At 49.6% G+C, this 26,236-nt stretch overlaps 1 protein-coding gene across 1 annotated transcript in view; it reads left to right on the top strand.

The window, feature by feature from the left end:
- Ksr2 (kinase suppressor of ras 2) overlaps window positions 1-26,236 on the top strand; it is a 379,931-nt gene that overhangs the window by 290,563 nt on the left and 63,132 nt on the right. The window contains exons 8-14 of the mRNA NM_001447263.1: window positions 1,543-1,610; window positions 6,016-6,134; window positions 11,236-11,404; window positions 18,859-18,900; window positions 19,427-19,499; window positions 22,910-22,958; window positions 24,662-25,029. Of these exons, the coding sequence (NP_001434192.1) occupies window positions 1,543-1,610; window positions 6,016-6,134; window positions 11,236-11,404; window positions 18,859-18,900; window positions 19,427-19,499; window positions 22,910-22,958; window positions 24,662-25,029 (888 nt within the window). The remainder of the gene's footprint in view (window positions 1-1,542; window positions 1,611-6,015; window positions 6,135-11,235; window positions 11,405-18,858; window positions 18,901-19,426; window positions 19,500-22,909; window positions 22,959-24,661; window positions 25,030-26,236) is intronic.

Raw genomic sequence — 26,236 nt, 5'->3', positions numbered from 1 at the left:
AGAGGGAAGAAACACACTCGAACTTCTGTGTGGTGGGTGGGACTTTCTGCTCAGTCCTAAGATGCTGGTAGCCTGAGGTCAGTTGCCTGGCAAAACTGTGAATGATCAGAAATTACAATCGGAAATTTGGCAGTGGCTCACAAAATGTTGGGGGAATCCAGAGGATCTCGCATGCAGTGTCCGTCTTGTCTGTATTAAGTACAGTCATCTGCTGTGATGGAGGAGGGGTGGCAATATCCTTGGGAGGTCAGGCAACGTGGTGGGAAAGCGAGCCGACACCTTAGGCTTGTCTAAAAGGAACCCACCTGTCCTCTCTGCTCCTGGATGCCTGCTGATGACTGTGTCTGAAAGGGAAACTTTAATTTGATGTCTCCTAAGAGCTTTAGGCTTTAGGATAGACGAGAGACTACCTGTGAGATAGTGCCTCAGGGCTTCATCGGGGGCAAGCCGGCTCATCTCAGTATTCCCACCAAGAAGCTGAGAATGATAATAATAACTATTTCTTAGAGTCGCTAAGATTCAAAGGAAATAGTGTATGGAGAATGTGTAGTACGGCGAGTGGTGAATGACTCTTTGAGTACTTGGTAATGAGGAGTAAGTTCGGGGTGTTGCTTTTGACAATGATGAGGACAAAGACGATGACAATGATGATGATGATGACGATGTATGGCGATGAAGACGAAGATGATGATGATGATGATATTGATGACGATGAATATAGGCCATTATTCTAAGCACATTTTCAGTGCATGAAGTTAACATGGATACTGTTGGTAAAGCCATTGCTATTTTCTCTTGGACCACCCAGGGTGGAACTGGAGGAGTCGCACTTGGCAGCCTCTCTCCTGAGTTACTACCTGGGTTGCCAAGGGTCACATTTGTGGTTGCTGCCTCCCGGCATCTCATGTACTGCCCTCTACAGGGCCTGGAATTTTCCAGACCACTGGGGCATCTCATTTGTCCATCTGCTTCTTCCTCCACTCATCTACCCAGTCATCCATCTATCCTTCCATCCCTCCATCCATCTATCTGTCCATCTACCAGTTTACACATCCATTTGTTACCCATCCACCTATATGTACATTCATCTACTCCATTAGTTCATCATCTCTCCATACACCCATCCATCATCCATCCATCCATCATCCATTCATCCATCCATCCACTTATCCATCCATCTACATATCCATCCATCCCCCATCTACCCATCTATAATCCATCCACCCACCTACCCACCCGTCCATCCATTCATTCATTCACACATTCACACATCCATCCATCTACATATCCATCCATCCAGCCATCCATCTACTCATCCATCTATCCATCTACCCATTCATACATCCATCCATCTACATATCCATCCATCCATCCATCTATCCATTTGTTCATCCATCCATTCATCTATCTATCCACCCATTCATCCATCCATCCATTCATCCACTCATCCATCCACCCACCCATCCATCCATCCACTCCACCCCCACCCATTCATCTGTCTACCAAGCCATCCATCCATCTTCCCTTTCCTCTGTCTTTCAGGTTAAAGTGCCACAATAAATGCACCAAAGAAGCCCCACCCTGTCACCTCTTGATCATCCACCGAGGAGGTAAGTATTTAACACTTGTTACCCTGAGGTGGGCTCTGGAACTTGAGCATCCAAGGTACCCTTCCCCGCCAGCATGATTCCAGATAACTCCTGATCCCTAGATGCTTGCCCACTCGATTTCTCTCCTCCTAAAGCCTCTTCCTCCCTGCATGTTCCTTACCTAATCTGACTCCTGCCATCACTACGTCTTCCTTTTCTACCGGTCCTTCTAATCTTTTCGTACCTGCTGCTCCCCTCCTTGTCTCTGATCCTAATTTCCTCCCCCTTCTTCCTTTCCACTCCATTGCTTTTCCTCCATATTCAAAAAAGAGCTCAGGGCCTTTCCCTGGTATGACCCAGGCTCACTCTGTTGATCTTGCAGAAGTAGCCTTGGGGAGGAGACTGGCTTGGGGCCAGAGTTGTTTCAGGCCATCTGTGTTTCCCCTATTCTGGGGTCTTGGGAGTGTCTTGGTAACGTGACCAAGCTGGGAGCCTTTCACAGTGCACAACTAGACCCATTCAGCTGGGAGGAAAAAAGTTGCTCTCTACCACGGGACGTGGTGGGAGACAATAGCTCTTTATAAAACCTCATAGCCCCTCTTGCAAAATAACTCCTTAATTCCTTGTCCTGTGGATTCATTACTCCCAGAGCCCATGATCCATCCCCGGGGGCGATCTCTTAAGTCTGTGCTGTGGGATAAGAAGCTATTGGCCACAGCTGATTATTTGACTTGAGGATCTTGAGAATGAGCTAAAAACACAGGTTCCATCCCCGAGTCTCGGCAGCCACACCTCGGGCTCAGGAGCTCCATGTGGCTGCTACGTTGGGTGATAGCAGAAACGGGCCAATTCCATCTCTGCAGAGACCTCTCCTGACGATGCTGCTCTGTCTTGTGAGATCAGAACTCTGCTCCTCAGTGCAAATGGCCAGATGTTGCAGCCTGAAGAGCTCAGGCCGTGAGCTTCCTGATGCCCTCCCTCTTTCTCTTGGGACAGATGATTGATAAGCATCAATGGTGTGGGGTTTTTGTTTGTTTGTTTGTTTTTTGGTTTTTTTTTTTTTACAACCTCTCATTTATGGCCCAATCCTGTACCTGGCTCCTCCATTCTCCTCACCCTTTAGGCTCTCGCAGACTAAACCACATGATGTAGACCTCCCAGCCACCCCTGAAAGGAAGTAAATGTCAGACATTTTGTTTGGAAATTTCTCTAAAGGCTCCTTCTCTTGCCCCTCGCCCTGTCATCTTGTCTGTGGTGGCCATCTATGTGTGTCTCTTTTCCTTTAAGAAGCTTGCTTGCCATTTTGTTCTCTGTCCTCCTCTCTCTCCTTTCCTCCCTCTCTCCCTCTCTCCTTCCCTCCTTCTTTCCTTCTCTCCTTCTATCCCTCTCTCCCCCCTCTCTCCTCCCTTCCTCCCCCACCCCCATTCTCTCTCCCTACAATGTTTCTATTAATCCTTTGAGCACCCCAGACAATGTGTTCTGAGCACTCTCACCTCCCTCACCTCCTTCCATCACCAGCCTCCCATCCCCCCCCCCCCCCAACTTGGCTTTGAGATCTTTCTTCTACCCCCTGCCCCCACTGAGTCACCCAGCCAGCCTTGCCATCAGAGCCTGCCCTGGTGTGAGGCCAGTCTACCAGGGGGGTCACATCATTAAAGAAATGAAACTTCTCCCTGGGGTTTCAAGGGAAGCCTGTTCTTCCCTTTTGGGCATTGAACCTATACCCCTCTTTACTCTGCCTAACCCTAGTGTGGCCATGCATGTGAGTGTGAACCAGACCCTTCCTGGCCCTGCCCCAGAGATGCTGGATCAGTACCTGCCTTTTTGAATCAGATCTGGTGTGTGTGTGTGGGGGGGGGGATCACACACTGATGAGGGCCAAGCAAACATCCCAAATGAGAGAAGCTGGGTAAACGGAGCCTGGCTCACTAGAAAATCCAGGCAGGTACTGCTCAGAGAGGGTGAGCACCGACCGTGTCCAGGCAGGCTGATTTATGTCATGTACGTTTGTGACCGTTCAAGTAGAAGCCTGTGAAGTTTTAGGTGCCTTAGACTTTCTGGGACTTCCTGGCCAGCTGTCAGCCACAGCAACATCTCCAGCTTGGAGGGAGCCTCAGACCCACCAGAGAGCAAGCTTAAGACACAGGCTTTAACAAGGCTGGACCTCCCTTCTGCATCCTCCCATCAGACTTGGCCTGGGAATACAAACCCAGCTTAAGAATGAACCTAAGAGAAGCTTCAGGCAAGAAGTGAGTTTCCCCCTAAAGCAGGTTCTGAGCTGTCAGAAGCTGTGGGTTTTTGATGTTTTTCCCATGCTGGGTCTCCATGAACAGAGACAGAAGGGAGTACTGTTTGGCTCTCTCCTCTCCTGCCTCTTCCCACCCTACAACCTTAACACACCTGGCACTGCTATTTTGAAACCTGAGCTCACATAGCTCCTGAGCCTTGGTCCGTGAGTCCGAGGTCAGCATCACTGGGGAATTTGCCTCCCAAGGAATGCAGCCCCATAGTGGGTGCTTTGAAGGTTAACTCCCTCCAGGAAGTTGAGACCCAGGTTGTAGGAGGGTGAACCTCCCTGAGAGTCTGGTATTTGGAGAAGGCCTCCTTCCTCCCACCCGCCTTCAAGGCCAAGCTCCCTGGGCCCCAGGAGGGCTGGTGTCTTGCAAGTAAATCAAAGAGAACTTTCCTGAAGATGTCCACTGGCTTCTTGCGGCTTCCCCCACCTCCCTGTTGGTGGGAAGTTGAAAATAGAGTCTGTTTCCATGGTAACGGCAGCTCAGGCTAAGCAGAGAAATTAAATCCCTGGGTCAGAGCAAAGCTTTAATTCCACATTGCGCCCCCCTCCACCCTGGCCCCCCAACAAAACACACAACTAACTAGGAGAGGTGCTAGGCAGGCAAATCTGAACTTGAGAGTCCTCGCTACTGTCGCACGCTGTGCTCCTCATGAGTGACAGAAATAACAGAGGCAGGCACTTGAGGACGGAGTCCTGCCCCACAGGACTGTGTGCCCAGCTCTGGCTCTGGCTGTGATCCCCAGGGGAGATGGCTTGGAGGAGCTGAGCCATTACTGTCATGATCCATAGTTATTTGGGACAAGTGCAGTCCAGTGTGTGGCCGTTTCCTTACTCTTGATAAACTCCATACATCACAAAAGACATCCAAATACATTATTAGAAGCATGGGGGACAGGTGTCCATCATGGCCCTAATTACAGGCCTCTAGGAATCAGGGGCCTTTCGCATTTTTGCATTGCAAGTGGAGTCCAAGGCTGATGTGAGAGGTGTCAAGATGCACACAGCACAGTAGCACCCATGTGGGAGAACAAAAAAAAAAAAAGGAGCAAAGGAGAGTAGCTTCCTATCCCATTGTCCAAGAACGCGTGTGAGGGGAGGTAATCAAAAGTCGGAAAAAATATGCATATGCTCACTGGGGTAGCTGGCTCAGTTGGTAAATTAGTCTGTGCCGTTCTGCCACACATGCTGTAGACCTGGGCGTAGAGCCCCAGAAGTCATACCAAAATGCCAGAGTGACAGACACACCTATAACCCCAGTGCTGGGGGTGGGAGTCTAGGTGGGCGGATCCCTGGAGTTCATTGGCCAGCTAGCGTAGTCCAAACTATGAGCTCCAGGTTGAGTGGCAGAACCCATTTCAAACAGTCAAGGGAGGGCTGGAGAGATGACTCTTCTAGAGGTCCTGAGTTCAAATCCCAGCAACCACATGGTGGCTCACAACCATCTGTAATGGGATCTGACGCCCTCTTCTGCTGTGTCTGAGGACAGAGACAGTGTACTCGCATATGTAAAATAAATGCATGAATCTTAATAAAAATAAGGGAGAGTGAGATCAAGGGAAGACCTAGGGGTGATCTTCCCAGGGCATCACACCCACACCTACATGCACATCCACACTCACACCCACATGTACACGCACACCCACACACCCACACACCCATGTGACACATCTAAAGTAACAAGTACCTATGTTAGTATACCTTTATGAACCCTCCCCCCACACACATACACACATAACACATTTACACTAACAAGTACATACTAGTGTACCTTGCATGAACATACACACACATGCTATGCACACCCATTTGACACATCTAGAGTAATAAGTACCTATCTTAGTATATATACACCTTGCATGAACCTACACACACATACACACATACACACACACGCACACATACACACACGCACACATACACACACACATACACACACACATGCTATGCACATGATACAAAGAGTGTGAAAACCACAGAGCACACTTGGAATGTCTGTCACGATGATTCATGGCTAACATTTCTAGTGTCACTGGTAGGTTTCAAAGTGGGACCTGAGTGGCTCTGCCCTGACATGGTCAAAGCCAATGTGATACTTAGACTCTCTCTGCTGTTTTCACCCTACGGACCCAGCAAGGTTAGTGCGAACGGAGTCCGTCCCCTGTGACATCAACAACCCTGTCCGGAAGCCTGCCCGATATTCCGATCTCCACATCAGCCAGACGCTCCCTAAAACCAACAAAATCAACAAGGTAAGGTGTGGCTTTTATGAGGCGAGGGGTAGCAGGGGGTGGGGGGTGGGGGAAGACAGTCATGGCTGGGCCAGATGGTGGGCAGCAGGAAGGGGGAGAGGCTTGAGATGGGGCGCTAACACTTCTGGGCTCTCCTGGCTCTGGGTGGCTTATGCAGAGTAAAGCTTGCAGGGCAGAGGGAAGCCATCCTGTGATGGGTTGAAGAGATACTCGGGGCAGAATTCATCTGGTTTAGAAGCAGGTCTCTGGCAATAAGACAGGATGAATGGGGGGAGGACAGAGTGCTGGGAGGGGAGAGGCAACAGAAGGGAGATTCTGTGGTACTCCAGACCCTGGCTTCTCTGACTGGGATGTTTCCCCATCTGCCAGAGCAGCTGTGTACATGGTGGTGGGCTTTCCGAACATCTGTTGAACTAAAGGGTGGTGATCTTCTTAGCTTCTGGTGGGGAATTAGATGGATGGGTAGCTATCCCTGGGGGTCCTAAGCAACAGCCGGATCAGTGTCTTCCCTCTGGCGTACGGCCAGTAGGCAGCTCTCTGTACATCTTTCTCTCTGGCGTGATCCGTCTATGTTGCCTTGGGCATATCGATGGGCCGTGCTGAAATTGGTCCAGGAACGATTTCACCCCACGCTAGAAGCCAATTTTGCATATATCAGGAGGTGGTTTCTCAGGCCCTCAAAGCCTCCGTTTACTGTGTTGAAGGTGAATTAAATGTGATGTCAACTTAGAGATGGGGGAGTCCACAGATCTGGAAGCAGATACCAGATGAGCATCTTGGTGACAGTTGACCTTCCCCTTGGTGAAGTGTGGCCTTGCTTCCCTGCCTTGGCTGTTGAGAGGAAGACTCCCTCACCATCCCCTCTCTCCTTCCAGGAGCCAGAGCCTGTCTCAGCGGGTGTCACTCAAAGGGTATCATTCTGCCTAAAACCCACCTACTGGTTTTCTGCTGGCTTCCGGAAGCAAATGGAATTTGTGTATCTATTTTCCCACTTCTTGTGCATGCATGTACACGGCTTCACATATTTGTGGTGGCTCGTGTGTGGGTGCATATGTATACGTGTGTTGAGTGTGCATGTGGAGGTCAGAGGTTGATGTCCGGAACATCCCTGTGGGCTCTTAGCCCTCACTGAAGGAGGGCCTCTTAATTACATCCAGAGTTTGACACTAGGGCTGCTTCTGCTTCACCCACAACTATTGGGCACTGTTTTTAATTGTTTGTCCTTGGAGCAGTCACCTCTGGCTCCTTGTCACATCAGCCTAGCATTTGAAAGGACCTGTATTCTGGGGTCAGGGCAAACTGGCCACCAGCCTTGATGGATGTGGGACTGTAGTCAAGTGGCTTGCTCTCTCTGGGCTGAAGTTTGAAGTTTTCCTCTTTGTAAAATGGGCACATTTCCAGCCGTGTACTGCTATACAACAAACCACCCCCAGATCCGCAGTGTGTCAGACCCACTGTTTTGTTATGCTTACAGTCTTCCAGCTAGAGGCTAGGAGGTGGGTCAGGGAACCATGGGGCTGTGTGTGTATGTGTGTGTGCGTGCGCGCGCGCATGCATGTGCGAGACTTTGCTTTTACCGTAGGATATCCAGAGGCTCTGTTGGGAAACCCCTTATAACTGGTGGCTAGTGACATCCAGAACCAGGCTGAGTTCACCTACCCTCCACTTCCCTGTGACTCAAGCCACACCCACGCTGTCCATTGCTACCTTTACGCTGCGACAACAGCAAGGTCGATGAGTCACAAGAAGGCCCATGCAGCCGGAAACCCCTAATGTTTACCACCAATTGCTTCACAGTTCTCCAGGCTTCTTCTCTCTCATGTCTGGTGCCTGGGTTGGGAGGGGTTCAAGTCAGCCCAAAGGACCACCTGTCGTCTGGAATTCCTCCCCATATGGCTTCTTCATGACATCTGTGTTTCTTTCTTGGTTGCTCTTGGGACCTTGACCGTGTTATTTCCACAGTTCTTTCCTAGGGAGGCAACCACACATTGTGGGACTTGAGGTTAGGCAAGGTAGACTCCGGTCATCACCGAGAAGAGGTTCTGGATCGCTGCTTGATGACGCTCACAGTGACCAATAACACCAGCTCTGGAGGGCGGCATAAATAAACGGAGGCAGCATTAAATAACGTTTGAAAATGGCTCTGCACCTCCTGGTGCAGAGTGATGTTCAGGGGACTGTAACGCGTGTTGTCTTTGATCTCAGGGCTTCTAGCAAAACATCAAGCCAGGGCCCCTTTACTTTGGTTGTTTTGGGGAGTCTCAAGGCCAAGTCTAAGGGGATGAATTTGGCTAGTGTTCGCAAGGCTCTGGTTTCCATCTGTGGCTCTGCTGAGAGGAGGGAGGGAGAAAGGAAGGAAGGAAGGAAAGAAGGAAGGAAGGAAGGAAGGGAGGGAGGGAGGGAAGGAGGGAGGAAGGAAGGAAGAAAGGAAGGAGGGAAACTACTAAAAGGGGACCCTCCCCACGGGGACAGCTGATGGGGGCTTAGTTAGTGTGCCCTTCCAGAAGTGACCATTCCTATCTTAAAACCCATCTTTTCTTCTGTGACACTGTCAGGGTCCAGGAGCTCAAAGCCACCCAGAGACCCTTCTGTCTGGCATCACCAGTGCTGGAGCCTCCTGATGTCAGATGGGACAAAAACACGGGGCAGCCTGATGAGCCACAGAGACATTGTTTTCCTTGTCTGCCAGGAGGGGCCACTCAGGAACGGACAGAGATTGGCCTCCGTGCAGACAGCGGCTTTGCCACGGAGGTGGACAGGCGCTCTTGTCGGGCTGGGCTATTTTTTGCCTCGCTCTTGTCTTACTGGCTTCATGCAGATTCTTGTTGTCAGGCATGATGTGGTTAGGGAACAGATTTCTCAGCCAATTTGCTCTGAAGAGTTCCTGCTCCCCTCCCCCTTTTTTTTGGCTCGCTCGGTCTCCCGTCTGGCCTGATCCATCCCAGTTCACAGAGGCCCTGGTTCCTCACCTGACAGGTTGGCAGAAGGTAGATGTTGGAGTCAGAAAGCTTGAGTTTGTTTGTAGCACAGCTCCTTAATCTGCTGTGTTGCTGTGAGCAGGGCCAGTTCAATGTCTGTTTGCCTTTGTTTTTCCCTCTGTAGAATGGGCAAAGTGATGGGGAGGCATTGTGGGAGTGATGGGGAGGATGGGATGTGTGGTATGTGTAAAGGATTTAGTCTCAGGAGTGGAGGAGGGTGAAGAGAAAGAGGAGGAGGAGGGAGAGGAAGAGGAAGAAGAGGGAGAAGAGGAGGAGGAGGGAGAAGAAGAGGAGGAGGAGGCAAGAGAGGAGGAGTAAGGGTTGTCAAGAGGCAAGATAGTGACAGCAAGTCACTCTTAGGAGCTGGGCTCTCTGAAAGTAGACCTAGGGGAATGGCCTCAAGTCAGGTGGGCTGCCTGACCCCAGTGACACCAGGACTTTGCCTTTAAAGATCTAGTGTTTTAATTGTGTGGAGGTGTGTATGTGCATATAAGTGCAGGTGCTGGAGGCAGCCAGAAGAGGGCGCTGGATTCCCTGGAGCTGGAACTACAGCCGCTGTGAGCCTTACGGCTTAGGTGCTGGGAACTAAGTTTGTGTCTCCCAGAAGAGCAGTATGCACACTTCACCACGGAATCATCTATCCAGCCCTAGACACTATTGTTCTAAGGATATGAAAAGGTGAAGGAGCTAGAACAACCCAAAGTGCTTTCATGAGAAACCAAATTGCACCCAGTCTCAAAACGGAATAACCATCTATGGTAATCATAACCAAAAGGAAAGTCCAGAGGGCAAACAATCCCGGGAGAGGATGCTCACTGTGGCTGATGGCTGAACTGGCATGATGTACCATTCTCATGCGCCCGAGAGACTGAGAGATGATACTGCACCGAGTGCTGGCTTGGCTGCTGGGAAAACTGCTCATGGTAGGGTGCAAGTAGAAACCAGCTAAGCCACTCCAGAGAGCTACATGTGTGCACACAAACCTCGTTATGAATATTTATAGTAGCTGTATCCTCACACACGCAAAGGAAGCAACCCCGACGAGGAAGTAGCTTAGATGTTCCTCGCCGGGAGATAATTTACAAACTGCATTCAAACAGCAGAGTGTTGCTCAGTGGCCAAAGTCATTACGTTAGTAAAGATGTCTTCTCAAGGTTCTGAAGGAGAACTGCCTCTTCCTGCTCCCGGTGGCTCCTGCAGCCCTTGACTTCTGGTGGCAATCCTCCAGTGTCTGTGTGTCCTCACATTCTCTTTTCGTGTAGCTCCTCTTTCCTGTCTGTCATGAGAATGTTCGTCCTTAGAGTCAGGACCCAGTCTGTCTCTCAGTCTTTGTCTCCGTTAACATCTGCAGTGACCCTCGTTCTAACTGGGATTGGGTCCTAAACTTCAGGTTGACATGTCTTGCAGGAGGGCACGTTAAACCCACTGATCTGCTTTCCAAAGTTCAGCCAGCGAGGCCATTCTGCACACACGTACTTAAGGACTCCATCTTCCCTGGATGGAGCTGGTCTGAGGGCAAGATAGATAATGCAGGACCCAGCTGCATGCCGGGGAAGATGCTGAAGGCTTACTCCCACGCTCTCTCAAGCTGCCAGGCTGTTGATTCTTTAATAAACACTTGGGAGGAAAAGTGTCAGAGTGGGGGGGGGGCAGTTCTCTGGGCACCTCGGCATGGGGCCCCTCCAGATCAAAGAGTCACAGACTGCACGGCTGGCACCTCCACGGATTTCATTATGTGGGTAACCTCTCCTGCCTTGAGTTCCAACAGCAAGCAGGAATGAGACTCCAGAAACTTCCCTCCACATCTGAGTGCAACCCCTCTAAACGGACTGGCTCAGGTGTGCTGCTGTCCCTGTGTGTATGTGTTGGAGGCCATATACTCGAGGAGGCACAGGTTGACTTTGGGTATATATCCCTGGCACCTGTCACTCTCTATCTCGTTTTTTTAGATCAGGTCTCTCACGGATCTAGGCTAGACTCTGGAAAGATCTAACAATTACAGGAGGGGCTTGCCATTGCTGGGGAAGTCGGCTTGGGAGCCCCTTCCTGCCCAGCTCATTCCGTCTGCTGAGTCTCTGCTCCCCCACCTGTCCCTGACCCCTGCCCTGTTTTTCTTTCCACAGGACCACATCCCTGTCCCCTACCAGCCAGACTCCAGCAGCAATCCCTCCTCCACGACGTCCTCCACGCCCTCCTCACCGGCACCCCCCCTCCCTCCCAGTGCCACGCCGCCTTCTCCCCTGCACCCCTCCCCGCAGTGCCCGAGACAGAAAAAGAACTTCAACCTGCCAGGTACTTCTTCTGTGCTGTGGAGACAGGTGGATACCATCGGAGGGGAAGAGATAAGGGTGGGTTTTGGGTCATTGCCAAAGCCAGCCAGGAGGGGGAGCGGGTAAGGGAGCCCTTGCCTGAAAGCAATGGGTTGATCATCAGAGAGGGTCTGGGAGACTTGTGGATGTGTGTTCAACAGACATGGGGCCATCGCCATACAATGGTACATTTCACCTTTTGAGGGAATGTAAAGCAAGAGTCATCACCTCTACCTGTCAAACGAGGAAACTGAGGCACGGGGACTCTAAGAGATGTGTCTTTCACTTAGCATTGAACTGTTGTCTTTATCTAGCTAAATCACAAGACAGAGAGACACCAGCTCCAGAGTCGGCAGGAGTTCAGTGAGACAAAGTAGTTGGGATTGGTGACGGGGTGCTGTGCGGAGGACCCTGGGGATGCATGCCAGGGCCAGGCTACTTCTTAAGTCTCAGGTGCCCGTCTGGGCTCAAGTGTGGGAGGTCCTGGATTCAAGATCCACACCTGCTGGTCCTGCTTCAGCTGCATGACCTCTGGTTCGGGTCTCTCAGCTCACGCCCTAAGCAAATGGCGGAAGAGCTGCTTTGAGAGACCTGGTGACGCCGTTGTCATTAGACCTGAGGAAGGGTCTCTGTCTGCCTTCAAGTGGATCAGACCCAAGACTCTTGCTGCCTCCTCCAGGGCCCCCATAGGGCCCAAGAAGGCTCTGCTTACTGGGCCTCTGCCATTATGGTACCCAAGAAATGGTTGGTGAGGTTGCCATTGGGGTCCTTACTGTACAAGTGTGAGAACTTGAGTTAATAATGTTTAAGAAAGAAAAAACTGGCACAGTGACCGATGCTTGGAATCCCAGCACCGGGGAGCTGGAGATTCATAGAATCTCACAGGCATCCAGCCCAGCCAAATTGTTGAGGGACGGATAAAGTGACACCACCTCATAAAACAAGGTGGGAGGAGCCTTGGGGATGGCCCCTAAGTTGGCCTCTGGCTGCTACAAGCATGTGCACACACCAGACGCACACGCCCTCACACCCGTGTGTACTTGCACACACACAAATGCCGTTGGAGTCACCCTCTGGAGGAAGCTAGTTTGCCGGCTGAAGTTTCAAATGGACTCAGCAATGTCACTTCTAGGAATCTCTATTCAGACACTTGCACCAAGAACACCAGGATCTGTGTGTAAGGACCTTAGTCACTGCAACATTGGAGAACGGAAATCGTGTCAAGTACCCATCCGGAGAAAGGCTGAATGCGCTGGAAGGACGCTCTGCCGCCTTTCAAAGGGGCTCAGTGCTCTACAGAGATTTCCCAGAATGCAAAGGTGTTCGTCGTGGGTTTTTAGGTGGAAAGAATATGATTTACAAAGTAATTGGTAGACTAGCATTGTTCACCGTGAATTCTTTTCGCACATTTGTGCATCGAAAATATAAAACCAGCCAGTACTTCATGGCCATTGCTAGTGAGCACAGAGGGGTTTTGACCTCCTTGCTTGCAGTGTTGGGGATTGAACCTGGGGCCTTTGTGCGTGAGGCAGGACTGTGTGATTTGTAAAGGAAGCTTCAGCGTGGTTCTCCTCCTGAGGGGCCACACCATTTGGTATCCCCACTGGCACAGAAACACTCACTGAGATAAGCTCTCAGTACGTGGCCCAGAGTTAGCTCAAAAGCACTATCCCCCTGCCTCTGCTTCTGGAGTGGTGCGGTTAGTGTGCACCACTATGCCTGGCTGGCGGAGGGCTGGGCTTTTGCCTTACCTACCTCTGTCATGTGTACAATGGGGAAGTGCATGTGAACACGTGGATCCCCAAACAAAAGACAAAGCACAGTGTCCCCAAAAGGCAGACAGGTCTTCCCCTGCCCTAGCAAAATCTCCCAGGGTGCCAAGCTTCTGGCTCCCCAACACTCTTGATTCTGAGCATCTGGAGGTAGGGAAGGGAGCTTGGGGTGTGGCTGGCTGTAAGATATTGAGGTCTCGGAAGGCTGCGCAAGTCAGTGCCGGGATGTAACAGCATCGCTACAGTTGATTGATCTGGACTATTCAAGGGTGTCCGGCAGGGGCTGCGAGGTTAACAGGCAATTTAACTTACCTGGTGACCTCGGAGCACAGGGGGAATGAGATGTTAGCAAACCGTGATATATGCTGAGTGGGCGCTGGTGACCACATCTGGCCCATTGGATTGACTGCTGCCTTCCATCCTTCCCAGAGCCTTCCTGCCCTGGGACAAATCCAATATGGGTCCCAGGGGACTGGCTCTGAGCTTAGATGAGTCTGGTTTGAGACTCCAGCTTTGTTTTGAATGGCTGTGATGTCTCCATGGCAAACGGCATGAAGGGGTTTCTGGGTGGATCTTCTTTCTATGGAATCATCCTAGCATACAACACACACACACACACACACATACACACATACACACATTCATGCACTTACATACATGCATACATACTCACACACTCACACTTACATGCATGTTCACACACTCATGCACTTAAATGTATACACAAATATGCTTATGCACACATGAACTCATATGCACATACAATATTCTCATGCACTTGCACACAAATGCACCACATACACTAATGCAATTACATGCATGCACACACATATCCCCATGCACTTAAATGCATGTATACCTTCTCATGTACTTATATGCATGCTCACACATATGCCCATGCACTTTTATGCATACACACTCACACAATTACATGCATGCACACAGATATACCCATGCATTTACCTGCATATGCACATAATTACTCATGCGCTTAGGCACATGCACACACACTTACACACTTACACACATGTAACACACATATGCTCATGTACTTACGTGCATGCACACTTGTGCACCCCCACAATACACTCATCCACTTACACACATGCACACGTTCTCATGCACTTGCACACACTCATGTACTTACATGCATGCACACACACACACACATACACTCATGCACTTACATGCAGGCACACCACTCCAGGAAATAAAAAAATTCTGGTGCCTTAAAACAGGAGAAACAAGAAGTAAAGCCGCCTCTGGTGGCCACAGCAAGATTTCTTTTTCTATTTCTTTTTTAGTCTCTTAGGTCCATGCAATGCATGGTTAGTACGTCACCCCGCTACTCTCTAGCATCCCAATTTATTTCTCTCTGAACTCCTTCTTCACACTTGTCCTCTAGTAGCTACATCATTAGAGAAAATGTCTTTCCTCCTCCAGCAAACACCATCGGGTTCTCAGGAGAGGAGGAGCCTCATGGACAGAATGGAGGGGCCTTGTAAAATCTCCTCTGTCTGGGGTGGGGGAGATGGGGCCCAATCAAAACCACAATTGCTGTGTGTTTGTGGTTGCCGGGGCAATGCCATATCTGGATGGCAACATTTCACCAAACCCTGTTTTCCACTTTCTGGATTTTTGGTTCTCTCTCTCTCTCTCTCTCTCTCTCTCTCTCTCTCTCTCTCTCTCTCTGTGTCTCTCTCTCTCTCTGTCTCTCTCTCTCTGTCTCTGTCTCTGTCTCTGTCTTTCTCTCTGCATGTGTCTGTGTGTGTGTTTGTGTGTAGTATGTGTGGTATGTGCATGCATGTGGTGTGTGCGTACGCATGCTTGCGTGTGCATTTATGCATGTGTGTTTGTAGCATGAGTGTTGTATGTGGTATGTTCATGCAGGTGAGTGAGTATGTGTGCATGTGTGTATGTTTGTGAGTACATGTGGGTGTACATGTGAATGCATGTGCATGTGTGTGAGTACACGTGTGTGTATATGTGTGCACGTGTGCACGTGTGTGTGTGTGTGTGTGTGTGTGTGTGTGTGTGTGTGTATCAGAGGTGATATGATGCCCCATAGTCACCAGTCATTTGTTGTCAGACATCAACCACATCTGAGTCTCTGTCAACTGTCATGTATCCCTCTAAGGGCCAGCATAGTCCCTGAGATCTCAATTGGTCTCAGGCCATACCTCCTTTTTTCAGAACCCAGCTGCCACATCGCTATGTGATCCTGGGGATTTACTCACTTGCTCTCAGTCTGTGCATCTGCCCTGGGACGCTAGTGCCATGAGAACAGGAAACTAGACTGCATTGCTTATGCCTGCAGCACGGCACAATGTGTGTTGAGTGACTACATGAATGTGCTGACGACTTAAACCCTACGCCCTTCTTAGGACTCTAGCTTCTCTTTGTCCGTTGTCTCGACCTTCAGAGGGCATCCATCCATTGATTCCATTAGCAAGCACCGGTTGAGCACCTACTGTGTGCCAGACGCTCAGGGTAGAACTATGAACAACCTGGTGTAGCTCAGCTTTAGAGTTCTGCCTCCTAACAAATGACCCCAGATAGCACAAAGGCATCTTACATTTCTCAGGTTAGAAGCTCAGACCGGATTTGACAGCGGAGAAAATGCAGTGGCTCAGTGAGCCCAGGTTACCCTGGACGCTGTGGGTCTGAGCCTCTATGGTCACCTGTTGTCTTCGTTGACTCCCTTTGACCTCTGACCTTCCCTCTTACAATGACTTTTATAATCTCACTGGGGGCATCCACACAGCCCAGGCTAGCCCTTGTGTCAAGATCAGAACATGAACAACGTGTATTAAAAAGCAAAAACCAGGGGTTGGGGATTTAGCTCAGTGGTAGAGCGCTTGCCTAGGAAGCGCAAGGCCCTGGGTTCGGTCCCCAGCTCCGAAAAGAAGAACCAAAAAGAAAAAAAAAAAAAGCAAGAACCATCAGCCCACCATCACTGCAGGTTAGATCCCTCAGGGCAGCCGCAGTCTGGGAAGGCCAAGATCAGCTGGGCCGCCTGAGATGTAATAGTTGCTCCTTTTGCAGTTTTAGCCTTTTGTTGACAAAATGGCTGTGTGTGGGATTTGGATTGGAGTGTGTAGTCAGCAAGGCCTGGATCCGCAAACTGCTATCTATCTATCTACCTATCTACCTATCTACCTATCTACCTATCTACCTATCTATCTATCTATCTATCTATCTATCTATCTATCTATCTATCTATCTGTCTATCCATCCATCCATCAATTTATCTATATAATCTATATCTATATCTGTCTATCTGTCTGTCCATCTATCTATCCATCCATCTATCTATCCATCCACTTATCTATATCATCTATATCTATATCTGTCTATCTGTCTGTCCATCTATCTATCCATCCATCCACTTATCTATATCATCTATATCTATATCTATCTGTCTGTCCATCTATCCATCCATCTATCTATCCATCCATCTATCCATTTATCTATATCATCTTTATCTATATCTGTCTATCTGTCTGTCCATCTATCTATCCATCCATCCATCCATCCATTTATCTATATCATCTATATCTATATCTGTCTATCTGTCTGTCTGTCTGTCTGTCTATCTATCTATCTATCTATCTATCTATCTATCTATCTATCTATCTTTATTACTTATGGACAGCTGTGCTTTGTGACCTGGAACAAATTATCTCCCAATCCCTGCCCACCTATATTTAGGAATCAAAATAATCCCACTGACGTTCCAAGGCTATCCCAGAGTAGCAAATGAGCTTCTATTCCTTAATCTACAATAAAAAGAGGAGATTTTAGTCCACCCTCCACAGATGTCGCCCACCTATGTTTGTGGGGACTGGGGGCTCTTGAGATGCTGGTATTTACTCTCCATTCTGAAGGAGCTTGTAAATCAACTCGAGCCTGGAGGGGAGTGTTTCCTTTGCACCCGCCGCCAACAGCTTAGCACTTGAAGCTATCTGCCTGTCTCTTCATTCTAAATCATTCTCATCTGTTAGTTGAGAGAGCTGAGAGTCTGTTTTTCATCACTGGCGAATGCATTCATCTCACAGATCGAGGGTTCCTGGATCTTCATGAATAGCACTGCCCAAGGATGCCCAGGTCCTTGTGTAACACGCACGTGGGTCTCCACACATCCCTTACACTAAACCATCTCTAGGTAACACGCAACACTGAGAACACCTCATGAATATTGTATATGTAGCTCTCGTGTATTGCTTAAGGACTCACAGCAAGAAAAAACATGTACACGTGACTAGTACAGATATAGCTTATTAAAGACTTGGGCCCTGGATCAGCTGAACCTGAAGATGAAGAAGAAACAAGGCCCCAGATGTACTCAGAGCCTACTGCGTACTTCTGTGGAGCAGACGGTCCCAGTATCCTGTACCTGGGACTAGTATTGTCTGTGAACACTGAGACGTGGGGAGGTTTGCTTGGATTTTATGAGGGACGTAAACAGAGCGAACCCTCAATGCTACAGGATCAGCTTCTAGACTCCAGACTCAGACCTCACAAGGAGGAGCAAAGTGGCAGTTGTCAGTGCCATTGTGGGCGCTCGAGTTGCTTCTGGTGCTGGATTCTGCAGTCTTAGCTTGCGTGTAACCCCATCTCTGCCAAACGTCCTTGTTCAGGGAAGGAGATAAGCTATCAGGCTCGCCCACACTCTGCGTCCCGTACCTCAAAGGAGCCAGTGGCAGATTAGAAGCCTTGGCCTTTAGTGTGAGAGCCACAGGTAAACTAGGTGGTTAAGAGAATCGGCCAGTGAGGTCCAGGAAACATCATTTGTATACTTATTCCTACTAGACATAGAGATTAGAGAGATTGACCCATGCTTACAGTAAGCGGAGAACGTCTTGCTCTCTGAAAGAGAAAACAGAATGGAGACAGATGCTCACACCCTGATCCCCAAGTCTGTACCTGCTGTGACAAAAGGATCATGGTGACATCGATTAGGTAGCAGATTTCAAGGGCACAGATTCTGCAGCATTGTGCTAAATTGGATCCCATCAGGGGCAGGCGCAAAGGTCAGCAGGAAGTGATGTCAGAACAAAGCGGAGAAGGAAGAGAATTGCTGGGTCAGACTCTCTGTTGACAGAGCTTTCTTGGGGGAGATAAAGCACCTTCAGTTCAGATCAGATTCTCCGGGAATTCCAAACCTTACACCACAGTTTGTGACTCTTGAAGACTCCTCTCACTGCTCCAGCCTCCGGACTGTAAAGGGGATCTGTTGGTGTGAACGGGAGTCACTGTGTTCACTCTCACTTTATAACGGTGCAAAGAGGAAAATTCAATAGGAAGTTTGGCGCTGAAAATTTGCATAAAGGATGTGTGAAAGCAAAGATTATTCTGGATTATGGCTTCGTGGTGTGGTGTGGTGTGTGTGTGTGTGTGTGTGTGTGTGTGTGTGTGTGTGTGTGAGAGAGAGAGAGAGAGAGACAGACAGACAGACAGACAGACAGTGCCTCTCAGAGGGTGTCACCTGACTTTATAGACCGTGAGATATTAAATATTTGGGTACCGTATGTTACTACTGCCTGTAACTCAGAGTGTCTGCCAAAGTGTGACAGAGAATGGTTGTGTAGTAATGATGGGAAGTGGGCATGGTACCCAACATGCTCAGGTGGCCCTTACACTGTTTTTCTCTGTCTTTTGCAAGCTTCCCACTATTACAAATACAAGCAGCAGTTCATCTTCCCAGGTGAGTGTTCTGGGAACTGGCCCTCTGAGGATCAGGGGTTGTGGGGGGCTGGCGAAGAGAGGCCAAGAGCAGAGAGGAGACTAGTGGGGTCTCCACAGTCCAGGATAACGTCTGGACATGGATTAGGAGAAGCTAGTGGATGGGAGATCCCAAGGGTACCATGAGACACAAAGTACCCAGCACAGCAGCGGCCTAGAGAGCCAGCCAGTCAGAGGGACTTGAGTTAACGGATGTGAACTGAGTGGCCCCCTTGACCCAAAGGGATGTGAGAAGGGTTCAAGGATGGGCAGCAGAGTGGATGTTTAGGTGTTCTGTCCAGCCCTGTTGGCAGTGAGGACCAGTACTGCCAATCTCTAGAATGCTACACAGTAGAGGAAGCCCAGGTTGGCAGGGGAGGGGGAAGGAATGCTGGCCAAGGTTGAAATCTATAACACAGGATGTGAGTCCTGGTTGCTGTGTCTCTTGGGGGTTGGGGGGGTTAAGGGTCATGATTCGATCTCTGATGAATGTGATCTCTGACTCATAGATGTGGTACCTGTACCAGAGACGCCCACCCGAGCACCCCAAGTCATCCTGCATCCTGTCACCTCGAATACAATGTAAGTGACTTCACTCCCTATGCTAAGCCCCAGTACCTTTAGCCTTCTTCAGTCAATTTTCCTCAAGCCTGGAGGCTATGAATCAGGGATAGAAAGATACTGGGCAGATAGGAGGGGCCCGGCACCCCACACTGAGAGAGAAGTGACAAGAAGCTGCGTTAGCCACCTCGAGCCAGCTCTCCCTGTGCCTCTGGCCCTCTGTGGCAACTGCAGTGTCTATAAGTCATACCATCACCTCAAAGTGTCCTCTTCATGATTCCAGACAACAGCTAGACTTTAATTTACATCACGGTCTCCTCTTTTTTAAAAGGCAGGCCTGGTGACACTTGCCCACCATCCTTGATACTTGGGATACACAAGTTCAAAGCCAGCTTGGGCAACTTAGGCTCTGTCTCAGATCCAAATATCTGAAAGGGGCTGAGGCTATACCTTGGTTTAGAGGCTCCAGACTCAATCCCTATTTCTAAGTGAGAGAGTGGAGGGGAGAAGGGCAGGACGAGAGAAAGAAAAAGAGTCCAGAGAAAGGAAATACACAGTTTTCACTTGGGACCAACAAACCCTAGCCTGTCAGACAAATCCCATCTGTTACTTTTCTTTTTTATAAATAAAGTTTTATTGAAACGCTGCCATACTCATGCGTTTACAGGGCCTTGACTGGCTGGCTTCTCATTACAGCAGGAAGGTTGAGGGGCGGTAACGAAACATAACGGCTCACAGAAGTGAAAACTACTGACTCTCTGACTCCTCGCAGAAAGAGCCTGCCAGCCTCTGCTATTCACACCCCTATAAAATGAACAAAAGTCAACTTGGGAAATTTTAGAATATTCTGTGAAAGACGAAGGGACACTTGCCGCTTGGAGGCTCCCCCTGCTAGAATGTTGTAGTGAGCTCTCTTCGTCCTGGTCATGTATTTGTGATCTGTGACAAAGGCAGTTACCACCCATACAATCCTGCTTTATTTTTAACAGGGTGACACTGATCTTCCCCGTGTCATTCTGGGCTCTCCATAGGCAAGGCCTTAATGGCTCTAGGGTGTCATACTGATGTGGAATTCAGATCTCCCTGCTGCAAACAATATGGCCACGGATGTCTTGGTGTGTGCTTGCCTCTGGTGACCCATTGTTTAGACAGACACAGAAGCCACCCTCCTTCTCTTTTGTGCCGGTGCCCTAAGTCTGGGATGTGATGAGTTTCTCAGCTCTCATATCCACCCGCCTGTTCTTTCTTCTTGCCTCCCTAATGGCTCCCTCCCACTTGACCTGCATTAGGGCTTTTCGAGGAGCCGACATGGTGCATGTCTAAAATCAAAGGAGTGGTGTCTTACCAGCGGGTACTTTGCTGACCTAGATCTCTGGGTCTTTTCTCTGCCGCTCACAAACCAGCTCCGAGAGCTGCACAAGGATGAACTCCAAGTTATTAACGGCAGCCAGAGTTGCCGCAGCGGTGCGGGGAGCTGCCTGTGTGATCTCCTTAAATGTGTGAGAGGGGTAATGGGTAGCCAGACTCTGAGGGAACTCACTAAATAGCCCTTCAGCCGGAGTCCCGCCTTGTAACAGAAGCTGCTGGGCTGCCCTTGGGTGGTTAGGCAAGGAGAGGGACTACTGTGTCCTCATAGACGTCCATCCCACCTCCTAAGGCTTCCGCATAAATAATTGATTAACACACGTCACCCAGGACGACCCTTCCCCTCCTGTTTACCTCACGCACAGAGATGGATTAACTCAGTCTTCAGGGCCCTCGGCTCCCTGAGATCTGAGGTGAAACTTGCCCCACAATAGAATGGGTAGATGGAGTGGCTAAATTTCCATCAGAGAAGTATGAAGGGGACATAGCATTCCTAGCGATGGCTTTGCCTTACCTGTTCTCAGTTTTGTATGTGGTCAGTAGCCAAGCCACCCTGTCTCCTGGGCACTCCATTAAGCACACATCCTCAAGTGTAGAAGGCTTCTTTAAACACTGACGGCATCCCCTATCCCCCTCACAAGACTATGCATTTGATGGGGCCTACACGTTCTTAATACACAGGTGACTGTACTGTCAGCGCACAGTGTGGCCCTAATACCCCTAGTGTGTCCACCCAACTCAAGACAGACCTTACACACAATGCCCTGCCACACGTGGACACATTTCTCTCCAGTACCTGTGCTTAGAATACAACCGTGGCTTTTCGAGCTTTGCCCATGGGACGCACATGGATGTAGTCCTCTCCCACCCAGGGAAGCTCTTTTCCGTCGACGCATCTGGATCCTACGGGGTTGGCCAAATTAAACTCCAGCACCCATTGTCTAAGTCTCCATTTCATTGCCGTGAAGAGACGCCATGACCAAGGCAACTCGTACAAAGAAAAGCATTTAGTTGGGGCTGGCTTCCAGGTCCAGAAGTTCAGTCCATTATCATCATGGTAGGAAGCACAGTGCTGGAGAAGTGTCTGAGAGCTACGGCCTGATTGGCAGGCAGAGAGCAGGGGCAGGGGTTGAGGGGTAGGGCAGAGACAGAGAGCCTACAGCGTACAGCCCTCAGTTCACACTGTCACTGAGAGAAGTCAGGGCAGGAACTCGAGTAAGGAACCTGGAGGCAGGAACCTGGAGGCAGGAGCTGATGCAGAGGCCAAGGAGGTGTGTGGCTTACTGTCTTCTTCCCCGTGGCTTGCTCTGTTTTGTTTATTGCACAACTCAGGATCCCTGCCTAGGGGATGGCGCCACCCACAGTGGGCTGGGTCCTTCCATGTCAATCATTAATTGAAAAACAAATGCCCCACAGACTTGCCAGCTGGCCAGTATGATGGAGACATTTCTCAGCTGAGGCTCTTCTTCCCAAATAACTCTAGCTTGCATCAAACTTAAAAAAAGAAAAAAAAAACAAAAACAAATAAACAAAAAACCCTAACCATCATAGGCCGCTTTTAACCCTGAATAAATCCAACTCCAGGGGATCAGCTATTCCTTATCTTTGCACATACCTGTGCACACCACATATACACAAACACATAATTAAAAATGAAATTAAACCCTTTTGTAAGAACACCCTCCTAGGAAACTCTGAGCCCGAGGTTTAGAAACACGACTTTATTCCTTCCCAAGGTACATTTAGACCTCAGAGGATTTGCTCGTCTGTGACTTTTTTTTTTTTCCCCAATTAAAAGGAGGCTGCTACACCAGTTAAAGCGGAAGCCATTTAGCGAGCCCTGAGCAAACCAGGAGAGTTGGTTTTTAAATAATGGTCTCGTGAGCTCTTTCTGTGCTTAGCTGTGGACTGTGGACTGTGGACCCAGGTGTTGAAATGACCTGGGGGAGTGAAGGCTCTGTGATTGTGATGGTTCCATTTTGGATTCCTGAGCCTGGCTTACCCCGGTCCACGGTTCCAAGGGTCACTGGTGTTATTTTGCTTTTTTGTTTTTCTCCTATTTCCAGCTTGGAAGGGAATCCGTTACTTCAAATTGAAGTGGAACCAACCTCCGAGGTGAGAATTGAAGATCGCAGAGTGGCTTTCCGCTGGAGGTTGGCAGAGTTGCCCGATGTCATTGGTGGTGACGCAGACGGCTGAGGTAGTGGGGGGTGGGCTGGGGAGGTGGTGTACAGTGAGTGTTTGATGGATGGCCTCACTCTAGGACAATTAAGAAGCTGCAGCCCCTCCAGGCGCTGAACCTAATGGGCCGTTCTACTGTGTGCATCCTGGTAGAGCCAGTTGGAGGGGAATTGGCCTGGGATTTGCATTTTTAGGTAAAAAATTAGCTCAGGGCTGGGGAACCATAAAAGGGATGCGGCCGACTGCCTTCAAAATAACATACAGGAGGAGCAGGTGGGAGCCTTAAGTATGCCTGCTTGGCAGTGCAGGGGGGAAGTTCTGGGCTTCCATCCATCTGTGGAGACTGATGAGGGAGTAAACTATGCCCCGGAGATTGGTCATCAGGCCTGTCATCTTGGTCCTACTGTGTGCCCTGAGCTAAAAGGGCTTGAAGCAGGACTCTAGGAAAGAGGCCCACATCCCATTCCTAGATGGCAGCAGTCCTTTAGAACTGATCATTCCTGGGAGCTGAAGTGTCCTGGTTTCATTCTCCTCAGTGTTTGGATAGCCAGTTCATGGACTTTGGAGTCCAGTGAAGAGGTCACTTTCTGAGGTCCCCTTACCAGGGCCTCTAGGACTTCCTACTGGGTTTCAGACCTGCTTCTTCCCCCTATATGTTACAAGAGTCCGATAGGCAAGACACCCCCACGTTGAGACACAACTAATCCTGTATCCTTCCTGGATCGCTCACAACCCCAAGAGCCACACATTTAAAATCCTGCAGCCCTGTGGGTGCTGACTTGGTAGATCTGGATGGGGCCTGACGATCTTACTCCGGCAACCCGAGAGGATGTTTGATGTAGGCAGCCAGGCCGGTGTTGGGAACTGCAGAGCTCATCGCCTCATTTAAAACTCGAACACCACCCCCAGGGTGGGGGATTTATCTTCCACTTTATAGGGAGGTGAGAAAAGCGAAGTGAGGTGGGCCAGTTTTCCCAAGGTCACACAGGCCAGAGGCCGGCTCACCAGCTTTGAGTGTTAGCCATATCGTCTAAGCCGTCTGCTCTGGTGTCTCCTAGCCACCTGGTCTTAAAAGGAGCCACAGAGCTCGGAACTGTGACCTCCGCCAATCTGCGAATCAATTTCCAAATTCCCCTGGAGGAAGCTGACAGGCAGAGCCCACGTTGATGGTTGTCCTGTGTCACACGAAGAGACACGCGGTACAACCGTCTTGGTTGTAGATTCACATATTGTAGGCGAGTCTGGTAGAATAGGAAGGACGTGGAATTGCAGATATCCAGAGACCTGAATCTTAACTCTGTCCCTCAGCTCTGTGTGATCCAGAGTGAGGACCTCCCAGGGTGGCCAGCGGTGTCACTTTCAGTGTGAAAACTCCAAAGTCTAGTCAAACCGGAATGGTTGGTCCCCTTAGCTTTTCCCCTCTCTTAACCCAAGACAGTGGGACCTCTTGATGCTCCTTTAAGTCCTTCTCTGTGGTTTGATTCTAATTCAAAGACACCCAAGGAACCTGCCGTGTCTATGTATGTCAACATGGAGATGTATTCCGGTCTCTATAGCACATGTGATACCCAACAGATCCCTGGGGAGGGTGGAGCTGGGGTGGCCATGACTCTGAGCCTTCTCCCTTCTGGCTGTAGAATGAAGAGGGCCACGACGAAGCAGAGGAGTCTGAGGATGAATTTGAAGAAATGAATCTGTCCCTCCTCTCAGCCCGAAGCTTCCCACGCAAGGCCAGCCAGACCAGCATCTTCCTTCAGGAGTGGGACATCCCGTTTGAACAGCTAGAGATCGGCGAACTCATCGGGAAGGGCCGCTTCGGGCAGGTTTACCATGGACGCTGGCATGGCGAGGTGGCCATCCGGTTGATTGACATAGAGAGGGACAATGAGGACCAACTCAAGGCCTTCAAGCGGGAAGTGATGGCCTACAGGCAGACGAGGCACGAGAACGTGGTGCTCTTCATGGGAGCCTGCATGAGCCCACCCCACTTGGCTATCATCACCAGGTCAGTCCCTTGGGCTCCGATGGGGACGTCTCGGGGCTTTGTGTATATTAATAATGGTTCCTTGACAATCTTTTAAGTTCCCAGAAAATGCCTTTAGGGCTTTAGGGGTGTCTTGGAAGAGTACTGCACTGGGAGTCAGAAAAGCCAGGCCTGACCCTACCCTGCATTAGGTACATCTCTGACACTTGTGCCTCATTACGTAAAATGAGTGGGTTGCTTTAGACATAGGTCAGCCATCTTGTTTAACATGCCCAGTGTGATGTGTGAATCAGCCTCCCAGGCCACACGGGTTCCGTCTCAGCCAGTTAGTTCTGCTATCGTTGAGACAAAACCAGCCATAAATGATACATGGGTGAATTTGGCATGACAGTGTTGCAATAAAACTTTATTAACAAACCCAGGTCGTGGGCCAGCTCTGCCCCCATAGTTTGATCTGAGCTGCTGATGACTGTGATCTGGCTCTTGATGGTTTATACAGAGTGTTCGTGGAGCTGTTACCGCCACTGTTCTGTGTATCCTGCATCCGTTCGTCGTGGGCTGTGGGGGTTTGAGGGTGGGGAGGGGGAGGAGTAGTTAATAGAGATCGACTTTAAGAAAATGGCAGACGGCATCTGATGTACAACATTGTCCTTCACCCACATGTAAACCCCTATACATTGCATGTAAGCGCATATATATATATGTATATATATATACATATACATATATATATATACATATACATATATATATCCCCACACACACACACACAAAAGAGCTGATTATATTGGTTCATCAGTATCTAAGACTGATCCCAGGATATAGACAAAAATGAAAAAAAAATTAGCTAGGTGTGGTGATATGTTCCAAACACAGAACAGCAAAAGACAGGCAGACTCCTGGGGCTGACTGGTGAGCCAGCTTAGCCAACTCAGACAGCCCCAAGTCCCATGAGAGACCCTGTCTCACAAGAAGACGGTGAACACTACCTGAGAAAGGAAAGCCAATGTTGGCCTCCGTGTACACATGCATATGCATACATGCGCACACAAACTCACATACATACACACAGGTACAAGAAGAGGGCACATAGTGGTGGCCTTCCCCGGTGAGACGAGACAAGCTTCGGAAGAGCCAAGCGCCATCGGCTATGGTTGAGCACCTGTGACGCCATCTTTGGCGTGGTTCTAAATCTCCCCTTATTATATTAGTTGGAACTGGCTACAGC

The sequence above is a fragment of the Rattus norvegicus genome, chromosome 12, assembly GCF_021556685.1.
Source record: "Rattus norvegicus strain SHRSP/BbbUtx chromosome 12, alternate assembly SHRSP_T2T, whole genome shotgun sequence".
Classification (NCBI taxonomy): domain Eukaryota; kingdom Metazoa; phylum Chordata; class Mammalia; order Rodentia; family Muridae; genus Rattus; species Rattus norvegicus.
This window is presented reverse-complemented; position numbering and strand designations above follow the sequence as displayed.